This window comes from Phoxinus phoxinus (genome assembly GCF_949152265.1).
Source record: "Phoxinus phoxinus genome assembly, chromosome: 1".
Taxonomy (NCBI): Eukaryota; Metazoa; Chordata; class Actinopteri; order Cypriniformes; family Leuciscidae; genus Phoxinus; species Phoxinus phoxinus.
In genome coordinates, this window is record NC_136876.1 from 17,963,278 (window position 1) to 17,982,749 (window position 19,472).

Below are 19,472 nucleotides of genomic sequence, written 5' to 3' on the forward strand. Positions count from 1 at the left end.
GACAACGTGGTTTTATTTTTTGTCATATAGCCTAACGCGTGCACGTTTCAATATGTAGATTGTTCCAGTTGTGCAGATCGCTGTAAGAAAACATGGACAGCTATGAGGGATTCTGCGCACGCATTCTGTCTGAACTGCAGTCGGAAATGATGCATGACATGAGCTGCAGTACCGCACCTGCGCGGGGGGTGGCGCACTCTCTCGTGCGCTTTCATGGCAGGCCACTTCTGTCTCCTGTTGTGAGTATTTATATTTATATTACAGAGTGTGACTGTAATACATATGATATGATCAACTTTCAAAAGCAAAATAAAGAGTTAGCACAGTCAAATAGAATAAAGAACATTAATAACAGTGATAATTTTAACATTCAGCCTAAGTTTGGTTTGCACATTCAAGTATTGTCTCCCTTTCAATTGTTTAATTATGATACATATTATTTGAAAGTTTTTGCCTGTTGTGTTTCCAGCTAAGCGAGAAACAAAGAAGGGAGATGGTTGAATACAGGAAAAGAGCGTCACAAATGGAGGCAGACATACAGAATCATTATAACAATAACCTCCTCAATCAGATTCAGGCCATTCTTTGGACCAATAAGGTAAGAAAATAAGTGTATCTTCTACTAACAGGTACTTTTATGTCCCGGATGTATTTATTTGTATAATCACGAATAGATTTCGAAACTGAAACTGATTTTTCGATACTAATAAATTAAAAGTTTTCTTTCTTTTTCTTTTACGCATTTTCTTTTTCTTTTTTTACCCAGATATTAATCTATGAAAATGAATATATATATATATATATATATATATATATATATATATATATATATATATATATATATATATATATATATATATATATATATATATCAAATGTGTTTCTTGTTAAAGTTGAAGACATCCCGTTTTATGTATAGATTTAGTTTTTTAACGTATACCTTCAACTATGAAAATATATATTGCTTATTCACAATAATTGATTGAATTTACTTTCATACAGGGCAATTCTAGGATTTAAATAGTAGGGGGGCTCAGCCACCAATGATTTATGTTTATTTTTATTTTATATAAAATAATTTAATATATTGTTAGTATACTTGGCATGAACAATAGTAGGTTCTACACACAATCAAGTCAATCCCTGAATATTGAATTAATTTCTAATCATTTTAAATAACCCATAAAATATTCATTAAGAATATAGACAAACTTTATATAACTGTAATTGTCTAGATTGGCAACATGTGGGTAAAATATAAATTGAATTTTTTTCAACACATGTAAAGATTTGAACACTATTATTTAATCTCTACATTGGTGCAGTAAAATTAACTTTAAAGAAGATTCTCATTTTCATTCATGGAGACAACATGGAAAATGTGCGGCCTGCCGTTTGTGGAATTGACCATATCCAGTAGATGGCTGCAGAGGAGCATTCATTCATTGGCTATTTTTTACTCCCTTTTATAGGTTTCGTTTTTTTTTGTTTTTTTTTTGGCTTTTGCACTGAAGTATGAAGTAGGATAGCAAGAGTAGGAAAATTCATAAAGTCTCATGCCATTAAGATTAAAGGAATTTCATAATAAATAAATAAGCCAAGATTTTACGGTTAATGGGAAACCGTCTTTAATTGCTCCTGCATCATATTATGTAAACTGCATTTATGAAAAAGAGCTACAGAGATGCAGATATCATAACAATCTATCAATAAATGCTGCGCTGCTACGGATCGAAGAACACGCTGAATAACGCAGACTAAAATACGGGGACGAGCCAAAGCCTGCCGCCGTTTTAATACGAGTTTTAAAGGGGACTGATGCGATCACGAATTAATGTAGGCTACATATATCACGGAGTTAATCGCTAATGTTTAGGGGGGCTAAAGCAATCCTAAAATGGGTGTAGTGACGCCCCTGCTTTCATATCTTCTTGCATTATAGGCACCAAAAATATTGGACATACCAAAGCCTTCAGAGCAGTGCTTGTCTCCTTCTCCAAAACTAAACTGCAGGAATGGTTTTACTGATACTGCACATCTTACACCTACTGGGACCATAGAGCCTTACATTTTATCTAATAAGCCATCAGTGACCCCACCAGATGAGCTCCCTGGACTTAAGAAACAAAGGCAAGATGAAACTGAAACTGAAGGAGTTTGTCTGCAGAACCTACTGAAGAAATCACGGGAATTTATTGAAAAAGAACAAGGCAAACCGGGATCAAAGGTCATCGGCACCAAAATCCCGTTTGATAAAGAAAACGGCACTTCTCTGGACGGGACTGTCCCTGGTTTACCCTGTTATATTCCCTCACCTAATCAGACCTCTCCTAATAACCTAATAAGTCCAGAATCTGGTCTAAACGTCAGTTTAAGACCCCATCGCGGGCGCCCTCGTCCCATTTCTACTGGCAACATCTTCTTCTCGTTCCCTGACAACCCCAACCAACCGAACAATGCAGCCAATGCGAGGCCGCAGGAAGTAAAGGAGAGGAAGCTACTCGGAGTGGAACATGTGAGTATGGGTCGATATGATGCTGATGACCACTCCAGGTTGAACGAGACGTCTCCGCTGGATCCTGAGCTCACGGGCCCTCTGTTCAGAAGGAGATGCCACACGCTGGACAGTCATCTGTCTTCAGGCCATCAGAGTCCGCTCATAGACCGGAGCCAGGAGAGAATGCCCCGGTTTATGGCCGGGGTCAATGCGAGATCGCACACTCGACTGTCTCCTCCGTCACCAGTGAGCAAGACTTTCACACGGGACAGTCCCACAGCTGCATTTATGGGCTCTGGAGTCACCCCAGAGTCTCCTTCTCATGCCAAAGTATCATTTGAGGGAATTAGCACAGCGCTGAAAGAAAGGAGAGCAGGTAAGAACTGAACAAACGAGTGCACTATTGAAAACAAAGACTCAAATGGGTTTTACAGCCAATACAACTTTTCTAAGTTCCTCAAAGAACACAGAGTTCTCCAGTCTAGTTCCTTTAAAAATCATCATGTGCCGGTGTTTTAAAGCAGGTGTTTTCACGCTTTTTAATGCCATGGATCTTCAAATATGATGATCCTCTTGCGAAAAACCTCCTTCCTATAAAATATAAATGCACATTATATATTTTATCATTTATTATAGAGACATTTATACTATGAGAAAAACAGTCATATAACAAAAATAACATGTTGTTACTTTAACATGCATTTATGGGGTCATTATACTAAAGCAAAAAGAATGATTAAATATATATATGGAAATGTTTAATATACAATATAATATAACTGTACTGTACTGTACTTTATATAGGCCTTCACTGTACAAAATTATAAACGCAACACTTTTGTTTTCCCCCCATATTGTTCACAAATCTGTCTAAATCTGTGTTAGTGCGCACTTCTCCTTTGCTGAGATAATCTATCCACCTCACAGGTGTGGCATATCAAGATGCTGATTAGACAGCATGATTATTGCACAGGTGTGCCTTAGGCTGGCCACAATAAAAGGCCACTCTAAAATGTGCGCTCAATATTTGAGAGAAATAGGCCTTTTGTGCACATAGAAAAACTTTGAGTTTAGCTCATGAAAAATGGGTGCAAAAACAAAAGTGTTGCGTTTATAAATTTGTTCAGTATATATATATATACATATGTGTGTGTTGTGTGTGTGTGTGTGTGTGTGTGTGTGTGTATATATCACATACAAATATTAATTACTATTATTAACAATGCATATTCTGTATAGTGCTTCCACAATAAATAATAATAATACAAAACAATCCACAATAATAAATAAAAAAATCTTAGACCCCAATATCAAATTATTATTAATACTGCATTTTGTTTGTATATTGCTTCCAAAAAAATATTCTTTTTATCTCCAAAATATTATTTTTTTGACAAGGAGTTTTCAGTTTGTACCCACAATCAAGACTGATATGAAGAACCGATAATGTCACATCAAGAAGAACTTTTTTAATCTCCATTTAACCTTATAACAATTCAAGAGACAAAATATGCATGACATAAAGAGTTAATCAATGGTATACCCTTGAGAGAACCACTGAAGAATGTTCATTTGAGAGTAAAGATGAGATGTTCAGCTTTCTTTGATATCGCATCCTCTCGGTTGTGTATTCCTGTGTTTTTTTCAGATGAGATGCAATGGCAAGTCCACGCTCTAGAAGACATGCAGAAGTCTCTGGAGGAGGACTATGCTTTCAGATTATCGTGTCTGGTGGCAGAACAAGAGAGAGAACAACGGCATCACGGTCAGGTCAGCATTGGCATATCCAGATATATGTACATGGGCTCTGTTCCAAACCTTTGTGGATTGCCACACGTTATATTTATCCAAACCCAAATGGGACCTTATAAGTTCCTCATGGATGACAACTACAGTTGCACATCTGCTATGCATGAACTAGAATAAATATTATTTATTCACAATCAACAGCTTGGAGTCTCTGGTCTTTGATAGGCATCATGTGTGTATTGCATATCTCTCTGTTCCTCGTTCAGGAGTCGGAGGAGCGGGTCAGGAGACTGAGGGGTCAGGGTGGTCTGAGTCCTGGAGCAGGCGAGGACGGGTGTGAACGCTACCCTATACTGAGCCCCATCATGTGCCCTGTAAGCCCTGGAGAAAGATCACCAAGACACCCTGTGCCAGTCATTGGTATGTCAGCCGTGACTGAAGATGAAAACGTATTAGCTATTTTAGCCCAATGTCTTTTTGTGATTTGTTACGACTCTGTTCATTGGCTTTATAGATGTATATAAATGTTTTTATTTTATTTTATTTCAGCTTATTCATGTATATATATATATATACCGCGTGCGTGTGTGTGCGTGTGTGTGTGTGTGTGTATACTACCAGTCAAAAGATTTGGATCTGTAAGTTTTTTTTTAATGTTTTTAAAAGAAGAAGTCTCTTCTGCTCGCCAAGGCTGCATTTATTTGATAAAAAACAAAACAGTAATATTGTGAAATATTATTACAATTTAAAACAGCGTTTTTCTATTTGAATATTGCGCTGTATTTTCAGCATTATTACTCCAGTCTTCAGTGTCACATGATCCTTCAGAAATCATTCTGATATGATGATTTGATGCAGAAACAATTCTGATTATTATTAATGTTGAAAACAGTTATTTACATTTTTATTTCAGGATTCTTTGATGAATAGAAAGTTCAAAAGAACAGCATTTATCTGTGTTATTTTGATTTTGTTTTTTGGGAAATAAAATAAAATAAAATAAATCAATACTTTTATTAATCAAGGATTAATTAAATCGATCAAAAGTTACAGTAAAGACATTTTATATTATTTTCAAAACAGCAGCAGATAATAGTTGCCAAAAAGTGATATTAAAATAGAAAACAGTTATTTTAAATTGTCAAAATATTTAACAATATTACTGTTTTTTGTTGTTAAATGCAGCCTTGGTGAGCAGAAGAGACTTCTTTTAAAAACATAAAAAATCTTACAGATCCAAACTTATGACTGGTAGTGTATATGTATTATATATATATATATATATATATATATATATATATATATATATATATATAAAGCTGAAATTAAATAAATATATTTTAAACTAAATTAAAAGTAAATTACAGCTATATAGAAATTAAAACAAAAAGTTATAAAAATTACAAAAGAGCATACAGGTAATAGAATTACTAAAACTTAAAACTGAAAAAAAAAGCTAATTCACAATATTAACAAGTATTAAAATAGTATATAAATAATGCTAAAATAACACTGATTCAAAACTTTCAATTGCATGTGCTCAGACGCAGTCGTGTGTTGGTTGATTTAGCTTTCAGTTATTTAGAGAGTCGGGAATTTAAACATCTTTGTGTGTTTCACAGAAGAAATAAAATCATATTTAGAACAATATGATGAAATGATGTCATTTTGGGGTAAACCATTTAACCATTAATTTACTACAAAATCAAAAGAATATAGTATGCACGTATATGGTATATATTAACATGGTATTCTATTGTTTTTAGGTTTAGATGTGGCGTCATCACCCTCAATACAGGCTTCCATATATATGAGAGGCCTAAACCATCCCACCACAGGGAAGAGCAGAAACCGGCTGAGCCAGGTTGAGTTTTAAATGCTTTTGCATTGATTGATAAACTTTAATAAATGTTATTATGAGATAAAGCCTCAGTGGTGTGTGTCGCACACAGGTTATAACAGTGGAGCAGCAGAGGGCGCTGTGTCGCCTCACTTCTATCGTGAAGGGCTTTCTGACCAGACGACTGCTGAGAACTGAGAAAGTCAAACACCTGCGTCAAACCGTGCAAGTGAGAAGAGAACCTGGACCACAAAGCCAGTCACATTGGTCATATGAAAGCCGAATAAATAAGCTTTCCATTGATGTATGGTTTGTTAGGATAGGACAATATTCGACCGAGATACAACTATTTGAAAATCTGGAATCTGAGGGTGCAAACAAATCTAAACTGAGAAAATCGCCTTTAAAGCTGTACATTTATGTTCGCGATTGTGCTGCATTCACTCACAAAAATAAATGTTTTATATATTTACAGTATGAAATTTACAAAATATCTCCATGGAACATTATCTTTACCTAATATCCTAATGATTTTTGGCATAAAAGAAAAATCGATCGTTTTGACCCATACAATGTATTGGCTATTGCCACAAATATACTCGTGCGACTTGTGACTGGTTTTGTGATTCAGGGTCACATTAGTGTTCGTATACATGCTAATAAAGCCCTCGTGTAATCGATCATCTCTCTATTTGTGTCTTTCTTCAGGACACGCAGGAGTTTATTCGTTCATTCAGCAATAATGCTGTTCAAAGAAACGTCCAGCTGTCAGAGCAAGATCAGTCTCTGCAAGAGCGCGTCAGAGCTCAGGTCCCACATTTGATGGTTTGGTACTAAAGAACCGTGTGTACAGCATCAGATCTGGCACTAAATATGTGTTATTCTTCTATTACAGTTGCGCGCGGCCTTGTTTGACATTCATGATATCTTCTTCACTATGACACTAGAGGAGCGTTTGTCTCTGCTACAGCAAGACCGAGATCTGAGAGCTGAGAGGAAACTCAGAGAGATGGTAACAACAATCGAAACTTTTTGCTCTCATCTTCATTGGTTTATTTCCCTTTAGTTTTGGTTAGTGTTGATCTCTGGCAACTATTATCTGCTGTTTTGAAAAGTACGCTACAAATAATATTTGATTTGGCATACAGGAAAAAGCAAAAAGCCCCAAGGTGATTTTGTCTGCCGCAACCCAGAAATCTCTTGATAGGAAGAAAAGGTGAGTTGTATTATAACAATATTATGTTTGAAACTTTTTTTGTCTGATAAAGAGTTATTTTACATGCAGTTGGTGCATTTAGGTGCCAAAACATCATATAAATTGGCAAGATTATTGGTTGTTGGATGGTAACTTGTGCAATAGTAATGTTAATTTTTTTTAATATGACATAAAGGACTGAATCAAATCAAAAATGGGAATAGATATATTTTTAAGAAAATAATATTTTATGTAGCCTATATAAATATAAATATATATATATTTATATCATTCTTACTATACATTTATTACAATATATATATATATATATATATATATATATATATATACATACAGTATACTTTATATATTTGCAAATATACAGAAAGATATATATATATATATATTTTTTTTTAAGAAAAGATGCAAAATAGTATATAAAATGCTATTTATTTTATTGACTATTTATTAACTGAAATACCATTTATACACTTACTGATCTGCTCTAAAATGTTCTTGTCATCAGAGTTGGTGAATCTCCAGGCCAGACCAGACGAGCTCAGAAAACCAAGAGTCCCCCTACAAAAAGGTGAAGACATAAACACTTCAATAGACACACATTAACCACCGAGTGGAAAACAGACACTTTACACATCTACCATCCCCTCTGCATCATATATGTGCGCTAGCTTCATCTTTCCAACGGTGTCCCTGTGTGTTGTGTTGAAGGATTCTGCAGGCCAGTCAGGGCCAGAACGCTCCAGTTTCAGGACAGCAGCTCCTGCGCCGCCGCGGGTCAGCTCTCCACCTTTTGCTTCCTTTGATCATGCAATCTCCCATTCCGGCCATTTCCATTTTCTTGTACGCAGTTGTTGATGGAATTTGAAATTCAATTCAGTCTTAGCTGGACGCTTACAGTACTGGAAATGCCACGGAGCCTCTGCCAGAAGAGTCACCCGACATTTAAAATTGGCTGCATTTATTTGTAAATGCACTTGGCAGGATCTCATGCAGTCATTTAGTCAACTGAAGTGTGATCAAAATATCACTGTATTATATTACAAAGAATCACTCTGTATGAAAGTAACCTTAAAACAAACCCAGTATGTTTATAAATCCGCAAAACCACGTTTCAATCTAATTGAGTTCACATTGAATTAAATAATTTGAATGTTCAAATATAATACATCAATATTAGAAGCAATATTGTAATAGAAAACATACAAATTAAATATTTTATATGTTTCAGGAGTTACAAGAAGACTCCAGAGGAGAGAGTTCAGCGTTCGGAGAGGCTGAAGAAACAGCATTCACTGGGTTGATCTGGACATGAAAAACAATATCTAATCATAGATACACATTTAAAGACACTCTCCTGCTTGCCATCTCACTGGATCATGATTATTAACTGTCATTCATAGATATTTATTTCCTCCCGTTATTCTACAACTGCATATGGGAATATAGAGTTAAGGCCCGTTCACACCAATGATGAGAACTATAACAGTAACGATAAAGATATAGTTCTAAAAAAATTGTTCTAAATATAAATAATAGCAGAAATCAGAAATATCGTTGGAATCACTTTCAAAACATTTTTTTCCCCCAGCTGATGAACGATAAAAACATTGACAGCCAATCAGAATCCTTCTTAAAGTGGCAGATGATAAAACTGCAGCGTATGCTTATAATAAGCAGAACGATATTGTGCAATGGTGTGGATGCTAATATATATAGTTATCATTATTGGTGTGAACGGGCCTTTAGTCCAGATATTATTTAGAGGTTCATTTAGGATACAAAAATGTATAATTACCCTTCTAAAAATTATTACAAATTCTGTATTTTGAGATTCCTTAAACGTACAGGTGGGATTTTCCTATATATAGAAGCTTGTATTGATAAAGAGAAAAGTTAATGCTGCTTTAATGATATTAATATATATTGGAATGTCAAGTTGTAGAATAAGAATAATTCTTCTCCAGAAATGGTTGTATTTGACCAGCTATCACAACAAATTAATTTGTTCTAATGTGGTTTAACCATAATACTTTACTACTTGAAAATACAATAATATTGATTATGTATTAGCTCTTGACTTGTATGCTTAAGAAGTACTCAACACATCTGCTAACATAAATATGAAATAAAACAATCAGTTTAATAAACAAGTTTATTTAATAAATCAATAAAGATGTCAATATAAAATAGAAAGGCACATTTCAAACAAGAAAGTTAATTTTGAAATTTGTAGAACAAACTCAGTGAACAGAACTGAAGCTAAAAAACAAGCAAACAAACAGATTATTCATTTACAAATGTGTGTGAATTTGGCTGTTTCCATCAGCATGAAACACAGTAAAGCAGCAGCATTGAGCCACAGATCTGTGTTATAGTGAGTGAATGTGCTGGAGGAGTTTATCACAGTTCTCAGGGCTCCGCTGTTTCACTCTCACCGCCTCTGTTTGCTGCTGTAACAGACCTCCATCCACTGCACTGGCCACTTTCAGAACCTCTGACACAGAGAGAAAAGACAAGGAGATCTTTATACTTGGTTATTACATCATAATTTACTCATTTGGCATAGCAAAAATATAGTGGAGTCATGGTGCAGGGGTGTATGTATTTGGTCCTAGAGTCCAGCCATACTGCGCATCGGTGCACATACAGGAGATTCATATTTAACTTCAGCCTCTCTTTGCATCTCTCTGCCCCTCTCTGCCTCTCTTTGCCCCTCTCTGCCTCTCTTTGCCCCTCTCTGCCTCTCTTTGCATCTCTTTGCCCCTCTCTGCCTCTATTTGCCCCTCTCTGCCTCTCTTTGCATCTCTTTGCCCCTCTCTGCCTCTCTTTGCATCTCTCTGCCTCTATTTGCCCCTCTCTGCCTCTCTTTGCCCCTCTCTGCCTCTCTTTGCCCCTCTCTGCCTCTCTTTGCCCCTCTCTGCCTCTCTTTGCCCCTCTCTGCCTCTCTTTGCCCCTCTCTGCCTCTCTCTGCCTCTCTTTGCATCTCTCTTTGCCCCTCTCTGCCTCTCTTTGGCCCTCTCTGCCTCTCTTTGCCCCTCTCTGCCTCTCTTTGCCCCTCTCTGCCCCTCTCTCTCTTTGCCCCTCTCTGCCTCTCTTTGCCCCTCTCTCTCTTTGCCCCTCTCTGCCTCTCTTTGCCCCTCTCTGCCTCTCTTTGCCCCTCTCTGCCTCTCTTTGCCCCTCTCTGCCTCTCTTTGCCCCTCTCTGCCTCTCTTTGCCCCTCTCTGCCTCTCTTTGCCTCTCTCTGCCTCTCTTTGCCCTCTCTGCCTCTCTTTGCCCCTATTTGCCCCTCTCTGCCTCTCTTTGCCCCTCTCTGCCTCTCTTTGACCTCTCTGCCTCTCTTTGCCCCTCTCTGCCTCTCTTTGCCCCTCTCTGCCTCTCTTTGCCCCTCTCTGCCTCTCTTTGCCCCTCTTTGCCTCTCTTTGCATCTCTTTGCCTCTCTCTGCCCTCTCTGCCTCTCTTTGCCCCTATTTGCCCCTCTCTGCCCCTCTCTGCCTCTCTTTGCCCTCTCTGCCTCTCTTTGCCCCTCTTTGCCTCTCTCTGCCCCTCTCTGCCTCTCTTTGCCCTCTCTGCATCTCTTTGCCCTCTCTGCCTCTCTTTGCCCCTCTTTGCCTCTCTCTGCCCCTCTCTGCCTCTCTTTGCCCTCTCTGCATCTCTTTGCCCTCTCTGCCTCTCTTTGCCCTCTCTGCCTCTCTTTGCCCCTCTCTGCCTCTCTTTGCCCTCTCTGCATCTCTTTGCCCCTATTTGCCCCCCTCTGCCTCTCTTTGCCTCTCTCTGCCCCTCTTTGCCCCTCTCTGCCTCTCTCTGCCTCTCTTTGCCCCTCTCTGCCTCTCTTTGCCCTCTCTGCCTCTCTTTGCCCTCTCTGCCTCTCTTTGCCCCTCTCTGCCCCTCTTTGCCTCTCTTTGCCCCTCTCTTTGCCCTCTTTGCCTCTCTTTGCCCCTCTCTTTGCCCTCTTTGCCTCTCTTTGCCCTCTCTGCCTCTCTTTACCCTCTCTGCCTCTCTTTACCCTCTCTGCCTCTCTTTGCCCCTCTCTGCCTCTCTTTGCCCTCTTTGCCCCTCTCTTTGCCCTCTCTGCCTCTCTTTACCCTCTCTGCCTCTCTTTGCCCCTCTCTGCCTCTCTTTACCCTCTCTGCCTCTCTTTGCCCCTCTCTGCCTCTCTTTGCCCCTCTCTTTGCCCTCTCTGCATCTCTTTGCCTCTCTTTGCCCCTCTCTGCCTCTCTTTGCCCCTCTCTGCCTCTCTTTGCCCCTCTCTGCCTCTCTTTGCCCCTCTCTTTGCCCTCTCTGCATCTCTTTGCCCCTCTCTGCCTCTCTCTGCCTCTCTTTGCCCCTCTCTGCCCCTCTCTCTCTCTTTGCCCCTCTCTGCCCCTCTTTGCCCTCTCTGCCTCTCTTTGCCCTCTCTGCCTCTCTCTGCCTCTCTTTGCCCTCTCTGCCTCTCTTTGCCCCTCTCTGCCTCTCTCTGCCTCTCTTTGCCCCTCTCTGCCCCTCTCTCTCTCTTTTTGCAGGCTTATTTGGTGAATAGAAAATTAGAAAAGAACAGCATTTCACTGTCACCTTTTAATAAATAAAAGTAAACAAATTAAACATCAATTAAATGCATCCTTGTTGAAAAAAGTATTAATATCTTTAAAAAAAAATCTTACTGACCCAAATGTTGTATGTTTGCTAATCTAAAGTACACACACACACACACACACACACACACACACACACACACACACACACACACACACACACACACACACACACACACACACACACACACACACACACACACACACACACACACACACACACACACACACACACACACACACACACACACACACACACACACACACACACTATAATAGTATACATTGCACTTTTTTTATTTTTTAATGTAGTTATTTCATACTTTTTTGTAGTTTATCATAATAGCAGATTCATAATGAAATTGTGACCATAATTTTAACTGGTCTATTGTTGCATGCATACTCAATTCATTTTCATAAATATCATTATTTTGCAGTGTGATGATTACGCAAAAGCGTCCATTGTTTTACCTTTACAAAAAAATAAAAAACAGACTTTCAAAGTTTCCAGCTCACCATTTAGGAACAAAGAGAAGCCCATAAAGCTGTTTTGTGTTCTTTCAGCAGTCGTGTCTTTGTTGTGGGGATTTGGTTTTATCCTGATTTGTTTGGTCGGGGGGGATTTACTTTTATCCGCCGCTTTATACGTTTGTAAGTGCACCAGAAAACAACGTTTTCTTTGTGTAAAGAAACGGGTGAATTACCTCAGTAACTCAAGCACAGTGTGAGAGTGCTGTTATTATAAGCTTAACCATAGGAATGAGGGATTATGGGATATGGTGTTATAATGGACATTAATCACATCTGGGGTGTCTTTGAAATACAAGATGCGTTAAAGAGCATAATCGAAAATAAAGAAAGACAAGAAGAGGAAATCAAGACGGTGTTTTCCCCCACGTCTGTGGCTCTGTATGCACGATGCTAAACGTTATCTCTAAATAAACCCCTTTTGTATAATGCAAATGCATATCAGGATCACCCTGTCTGGGCTTATTTAGTGACATCAACCGGATGAACAGTATGCCCTACTTACTATATGTATGTTTTCAACATCCTTTGTGGGTTCAAAGCCTAATTAGGGGGTATGAAGAGTTTCTGTACTCCGTGTGCGTGTGCACTGGGACACATTGACATAGGATTATGGGAAGGTGTTGACAGCCCATGACCCGGCTGGAGGCAGGCCAGTAGCAGAGGAGCGTGTGATGGATAGAGTGTAAAAATGCAGGATTAATGAGGCTCTTTGAAGTGAAGAACAGGGAGATCAGTGAAGTGGACCGTAGATGAGCGCAACACCATTAACACAGACCCGAATCACTTCCTTATGCAGCAGGAAGAGATTTATCTTACACCGCAACAGTGTCGACACGAATATAACTGTCATCAGTCACGATTCAAGTCAAAACATCAGATGGTTACAGCAGGAATGAAGAATCGCGTGCGCCCTTACCGAGGACTGAGTCCTGGACTTTGGTGTCGGGGTCGTCCATGTAGAGCAGCAGCTGCTGGAACAGGAACTCCAGGTGTGGGCGGCACGAGTGCGTGTCGTAGTTTTTCCCCAGAGATGAGAACCATGTGCTCAGAGACTTCAGCGCTTCGAGACGGACGTCTTCACTGCTGTCATCCACACGCTTCAGCAGCTCTGAAACACAAACACACACACACGCTCATGAAAGCACACACTACCTCACAGACACATCTGAAATCTTGAAAGTGCGCAATAACAACAGTTGTTATACACACTGATATGCGTAATTTCACCAGGATAGTCTTATGAAATCTGGCATCCACTTTTCAAAACAAAAGTAAACATAAAGGGCCCTATTTTAATGCTCTGAAACGCAAGTAACTTTGTGGGCGGATCTCAAATGTGCTGTTGCTATTATACCGGTGGGATAAATGACTCTTGCGCCCGACGCAAATCTAAAATGGGTTGGTCTGAAGTAGCTTCATTACGCATAGGTGTGGTTTGGGCGTAACGTGAAATAAACCAATCAGAGCGTCCTCTCACGTTCCCTTTAAGAGCAGGCGCGCTTGTTCCCTGGCGGATTGCTATTATAACGGCGGATTTGCCAGCGCACGCAACTTACATGATGGTAAAGGTGATTTCGCAGTCTTCAGAATTTAGTTTCCTGGTTCTTGACGGACAACCCACTTTGTCAGGTGTCCTTATATACCTATGTGTCTTGTTTGATCCGTCATTACTACAATTAGCCTGAATAATTTGGGTAAATGTGTAATATAGATTTATGCATATTTTTTCATATCTTCATAGACACCACAATGATTTCCCTCGTGTGGTAATATTTTTCCTTGTAATTATGTATGGTTTGCAAAAATGTGAACTGCTGCGTCTGTGTAGATGAGAGAAGCAAAGCGTATACGTGTTGTGCACACGCTACATAATGGCCAAGCACGCGCCCTTAAAATAGCATCTGAATAACGCGCCACTGACTTTAGACTAGGGTTTTCCTGGTCTGTGGCGGAATTGTTTTCTGAAACTGCAAAAGAGCACCAGGGAATGTTTGCGCCAGAACACGCCGCCTCTTTTCGCTGAACTCTATTTGTCTGTGAGCTATAGAACCTCAATCCATTCTACATGTTTGACAGCTACAGTGTGACATCTGATGTACACAACCCATATTGTGGAAAGATGCATTTTGAATGCTGGAAAACTAAACAATCTGCACCAAAGATATTTAACGCTGCACTTCTTCATTTTCATCTTTCACAGTAAATATGCTGCTCTTTTCTCTTTCGTTGGATGAGTTAAGCATACCTGGATAGATCTTGTTGAGCGAGTCAGTGCTGAGCTGTTGTGTTGTGAGTTTGAGAAGTGCGTGAAGAGATCTACAGGCCAGAAGACGAGCCAGTTTCGAGTCTTCCTCCAGCGCAGAGATCAGCTGTGTACTTAGAGTCTCCTCCACCGACATGATCTAAAACACATTTATTAAACGTCAAAATAATAATAATAATAATGTTTTATTTATATAGCGCCTTTCCAGGGCTCAAGGACGCTTTACAATGAACATTACTCGCACAAACATATACACTACCCTTCAAACAAATGCTGTTCTTTCAAACTTTCTATTCATCAAAGAATGCTGAAGAAAGCTATCACGGTTTAGCCAAAAATATGAGTTTTCAACATTGATAATAATCAGAAATCTTTCTTGAGCATCAAATAATGGAGTAATGATGCTGAAAATTCAGCTTTGATTACAGGAATAAAATTACAATACAATATATTAAAATAGAAAACATTCTATTTCAAAATGGAATAATGTTAATGTACATTAAAGCTACATTGTGTAGGATTTACTCCCATCTAGCGGTGAAATTGTATATGACTAACAACTGAATATTACTTTCTAGCCCCTCCCCTTCCGAGGGCGTATTATTTCAAATCTTCCGGCAGTCGCGAGTAATCTCATTCGTCACGGTGCCACTGAGTGTAAAAACACGAAAGGCGAAGCTTGAATTTCCAGGTATGTCCCTCTTTGGCTAATGTATTTTCAAGATGGAGGCGCAACATGGCTTCCACCATTCGAGCGACTCACTCGTATGTATTATAAATGGCAGATTCTACGCTTACGAGAATACTTGATTAGTTGGTAGAAGTAATTATACATTAATGAGCACATATAATTTTGAAAGAACAAACTTAAAATATAGCTGCAAGCAGCGATTACGGGCCCAAGCCGGAGGCACCGCCACCCCGGTGCCTTTAGTTGCACTAAAGGCACCAGGGTGGCGGTGCCACCGGCTTGGGCCCTCCATCGCTGCTTGCAGCTATATTTATATATATATATATATATATATATATATATATATATAAAAACCGCCACCCCGTTGCCTTTAGGGTTCCTGTGCACGACGGGCAATAACGTAACTCCGCTTTGACTGTCCAGAAGAAGTCTGCTTTAGAGCTTGCATCAGTGTGGGTTCTGCAAAAGTGCGCATCGAGGGCACATATCAACCACAAAGTATGCGTGAGCACCCTTCTGAAACCTAAAATGAAAAATTAGACACCCTACAGTCTCATGGACTTAACGGACACATGAAATCAGCAGCCATTGTAAGTACACAACACCGAAAATTCATATGAAGTGTGGTATATATATATATATATATATATATTACCTTTTTTAAGGGACAAGACAGAGAGAATTTGACTTGCCTGACCTGATTAGAACAGTGAAAAAAAATAAAAATAATCACTAAAACGAGAATTGTTCTGATTTTATGATACTCAAAATATTCCACAACAAATCCTTATTGATATTCAGAACAGAACAATAATTTAAAAAATAACAATAAAATATAATTTATTTATTTCAATTTTGTATTTTTATTTAATGACTATTATTTATTTAGAGCAGGTACAGCTAGTGTGCGATGCTTTTGCTATTTCAGAGGAAAAAAACACATTTTATTTAAAAAATGCTTTTCAATTAAATCAAATGTTCAAGCTTTGTTTTCGTTTTATTATTTTGTTTGTTTTAAACTGTGTTCAATTTATATTGTTAATCATTTGACACTAAACAAATGCATAAAGTATAATTTTAACTTTTAAAAAACTATTAAAATTTGTTAATAGGACAAAACATAGTTATTATATTTTATATATATATATTAAATAAACATTTGTAATGAAATCGTTCCCAGAAAAGTAGCGCAATGCCTGGCCACGCCCACTTCTGGCATCAGACTTTTAGGCTGGCGCTGTCGTGATCACACTGATATGACGTATGGTTCTGGGGTTCTGCAGTTGGTTACTATTGGGACTCCCGCGCCGCCTCCTTTTCACAACCTGAGGGAACCGTCTCCAGAATATTAACCTCACTTCCAGAAGTCCAATTCCCATCATTCATGCCTCTTACCTGGGACTGATTGCACGCACACGCACACACACACACACACACACACACACATACACACCCGCACACGTACAATGTTTAAAAGCAATAAATATTTATCCAACCTCGTTTAAAACAGTCTGTCGGTGCCATCTTTTGGACATTCATCATATTGCAAAGGTTTTCATTTCTAGTCCTCAAACAGAGCACTAATCTGTTTATTTTTAAGTTATTGATTAAAAAAGAAACATCAAATGCGTTTTTAGTCATAGTATTATTTTATACAGAAATAAATTATTTGTAATTCAGATGAGAATAATTTTAAGGAAAACAAATATATTCATCTGAAAAACAAATATATTGATCTGAAATATAGCACGTGTTTTTGTAAAATAAATTCAAGCTATAGCCTACCCGCCCCCGAAATGGAGCTAATTTTAAAATTAAACTAAAAAAGCTCACGGCTGCACAGACATTCATAACGGTGCGCGTGCGCGTCCAACGCGAGGAGTGAGCAGAACAGAGCGAACGTTTTTTAGTTAATTTCTACTTTCATAGGAATTCATTCGAGCGCACTGCGAGCGCCACCATAATCATAGGCTACTTACTTTCACTTTTATATTAGCGATTTAAAAGCCCTCGCTGGTGTCACACGTTGGTTAACCGGTGGGAAAAATATACAGATATTCAATTCAAATATACAGATATATTAAATATATCATCGCGCTCCACCGTCGATTTGGTGTGTGTGTGTGTGTGTGCGTGTTAAAATAATTTAGTTCAGTTAGAGAACGGGCACTAACCTACAATTAAAACCTGAACGTGTCCGCTTAATAAATCGTGAGCTGAATGAGAGTCGCAGCAAAGATCAGCACAAGGAGTCCAATTTCATTAATCATGGGTGGACAGCTGACTGAAAAGATGATGACGGAATTGAACACGCAATTCAAGCATTCCCATCCCCGAAATGGCGCTATGTTTAAAATGAAACTAAATGCTCACGGATGCACGGGCAATAACGCGTTCACGGCGAGGAACGAGCAGAACAGAGTGAATGTGTTTTAGTTCATTCCTACTGGACGTCCAGTACTACTTTGGCTTTTAAGTTAGCGATTTAAAAGCCCCCGCTTTAATCACACATCGATTAACCGGTAGGAAAATATTCTCACAGTCACTAATATATTTATATATAAATACAATATACAATGGGCCTACCTGATTTCGAACACAAGAGGGCAGTATTGCCCTATGTATGACTTATGTTTTTACTAAATAGCGCATTCTGGCTGTTTTTAACTTATACATAATTCTTAAATTGAAAAAAAGAACAAAATGGGTTTAGTTCTGATATTTGTATACTTTTATATAGAAATAAATGGTGTATAATTACATTTTTAGAAGATATGAGGCTTTTAGTGTTTCCTTTGTGGACATTACTTTAATCCTTCGCCATAGCAAAACCGTTTGAGATATTTAATATCCGTTCATAATTTAGCATCTTTAATGTATTTTCATCATGTTGAAAAAGTTTGGTGTGAATAAACCACACACCAAACTGTTGGTCGGAGCTAATGACTGTAAATTAGAAAGTTGTCCGGCTCGTGGAGATAAATATAGATACCGATTTTTGTTACTGTAGGTAAAAATAATACCCCATTTTTGACTAAAGGTGGCGCTACTGAGCCCCTTACCACGCCCGTTTCTGAAACTTTGCACAAGTGTACTAGGCAATAAATGTAAAGTGTCTGTCGAGTTTCATGCAATTTCAAGTATGCTAAGAGTCTCAAAAACTTTAAAAAAGAATATTAAAGTTTGATGCGTTGCCATGGCAACAGTATTTAAGATATCAATAATCCTTTCACAGGTCTACTGTCGTGTGTTTACATTATACAGATGAAGTTTGAAGCAAATCGGGTAAAAATAAGAGGGTGATTTCAAAGCATTTTGAAAGTGACACACTTCCTGCTGCCAGTTGGTGACGCTATAACTTTGACTGACAATAGTCACATCCATGTGATCGGCCTCTTACAGCGAACACACTGCTGAAGTTTCATCAAGATCAGTTAATGTATGAGGATGTTATAACACACTTCCTGTTTCCAATATTCGCCATAAATTCGTTTCCTCGCCACGGCCAAACCGTTCGAGATATCAAAAATCCCCTCGCAATTTATCATCCTCAATGTCTTGACTTCATGCACACCAAGTTTCGTGGTGATTGGTTGAATTTTCTAGGAGGAGTATTTTAAATTCCATTGCATGTGTTTTTCAGACTACCCCAAATAGCCGACTTCCTGTTGGGCTGGGGTAAAAAGTCAGAGCATGAAGGATATATGAACCGATGAGATCTATAAGTGTACCGAGTTTCATATTATTCCATGCAAGCGTGTTTGATTTATGGACCAAGTTTTCGGACCGCGTTCCAGGGGGCGCTGTCGAGCCCCCCTGCCACGCCCGGGTACCAGCTTCAGTCCGGCTCTAATGGCCGCGGGTTCTGACATTTGTGCAAAGTTTCAAGAGTTTTTGAGCACGTTAAGGCCCCCAAAAGTGCCCAAAAGGTAGTAATATAATAATAATAAATAATAATAATAAAGAAGAAATATATATATATATATAAAGCCGCCACCCCGTTGCCTTTCGGGTTCCTGTGCACGACGGGCAATAACGTAACCCGCTTTGACTGTCGAGAAGAAGTCTGCTTTAGAGCTTGTATCAGTGTGAGTCTTTCTGCTCCCCTCCAAACACA

General features: G+C 38.7%; 2 protein-coding genes across 8 annotated transcripts in view; one reads left to right on the plus strand and one right to left on the minus strand.

The window, feature by feature from the left end:
* The first annotated feature begins 65 nt into the window (after positions 1–65).
* Positions 66–9,443, plus strand: ccp110 (centriolar coiled-coil protein 110). 4 transcript variants are annotated; one of them, XM_079615187.1, is made up of 14 exons: positions 66–239; positions 470–598; positions 1,943–2,873; positions 4,146–4,267; positions 4,513–4,666; positions 5,869–5,919; positions 6,013–6,110; positions 6,199–6,315; positions 6,795–6,896; positions 6,982–7,098; positions 7,235–7,302; positions 7,808–7,870; positions 8,011–8,076; positions 8,531–9,443. In XM_079615187.1, exons 1-14 carry the CDS (start codon positions 93–95, stop codon positions 8,601–8,603), a joined length of 2,238 nt encoding a protein of 745 aa, XP_079471313.1. In that variant the 5' UTR covers positions 66–92; the 3' UTR covers positions 8,604–9,443. The 4 variants fall into 4 exon arrangements, 3 of the variants coding, with proteins under 3 accessions (XP_079471313.1, XP_079471315.1, XP_079471314.1); XM_079615189.1 differs by lacking the exon at positions 8,011–8,076 and having other exon boundaries at positions 8,531–8,744; XM_079615188.1 differs by lacking the exon at positions 5,869–5,919 and having other exon boundaries at positions 8,531–8,744.
* dnaaf5 (dynein axonemal assembly factor 5) overlaps positions 9,420–19,472 on the minus strand; it is a 39,380-nt gene continuing 29,327 nt past the window's right edge. For 2 of the 4 annotated variants that reach the window (XM_079614806.1, XM_079614807.1), the window contains 3 exons: positions 14,647–14,803; positions 13,318–13,509; positions 9,424–9,796 (listed from right to left, as the gene is read on the minus strand). In XM_079614806.1, the coding sequence (XP_079470932.1) occupies positions 9,672–9,796; positions 13,318–13,509; positions 14,647–14,803 (474 nt within the window). In that variant the 3' untranslated portion in view covers positions 9,424–9,671. Of the gene's footprint in view, positions 9,797–13,317; positions 13,510–14,646; positions 14,804–19,472 lie in introns of all 4 variants that reach the window. The other 2 variants (XM_079614805.1, XM_079614808.1) reach the window with 2 other exon arrangements.

Bases quoted from the DNA above. Each gene is read 5' to 3' on its own strand.
- ccp110 (XM_079615187.1), top strand. From the start codon at position 93: ATGGACAGCTATGAGGGATTCTGCGCACGCATTCTGTCTGAACTGCAG. The intron at 2,874-4,145 runs GTAAGAACTGAA...TGTTTTTTTCAG, and splicing joins GCTGAAAGAAAGGAGAGCAG to ATGAGATGCAATGGCAAGTC. The intron at 4,667-5,868 runs GTATGTCAGCCG...TGTGTTTCACAG, and splicing joins ACACCCTGTGCCAGTCATTG to AAGAAATAAAATCATATTTA.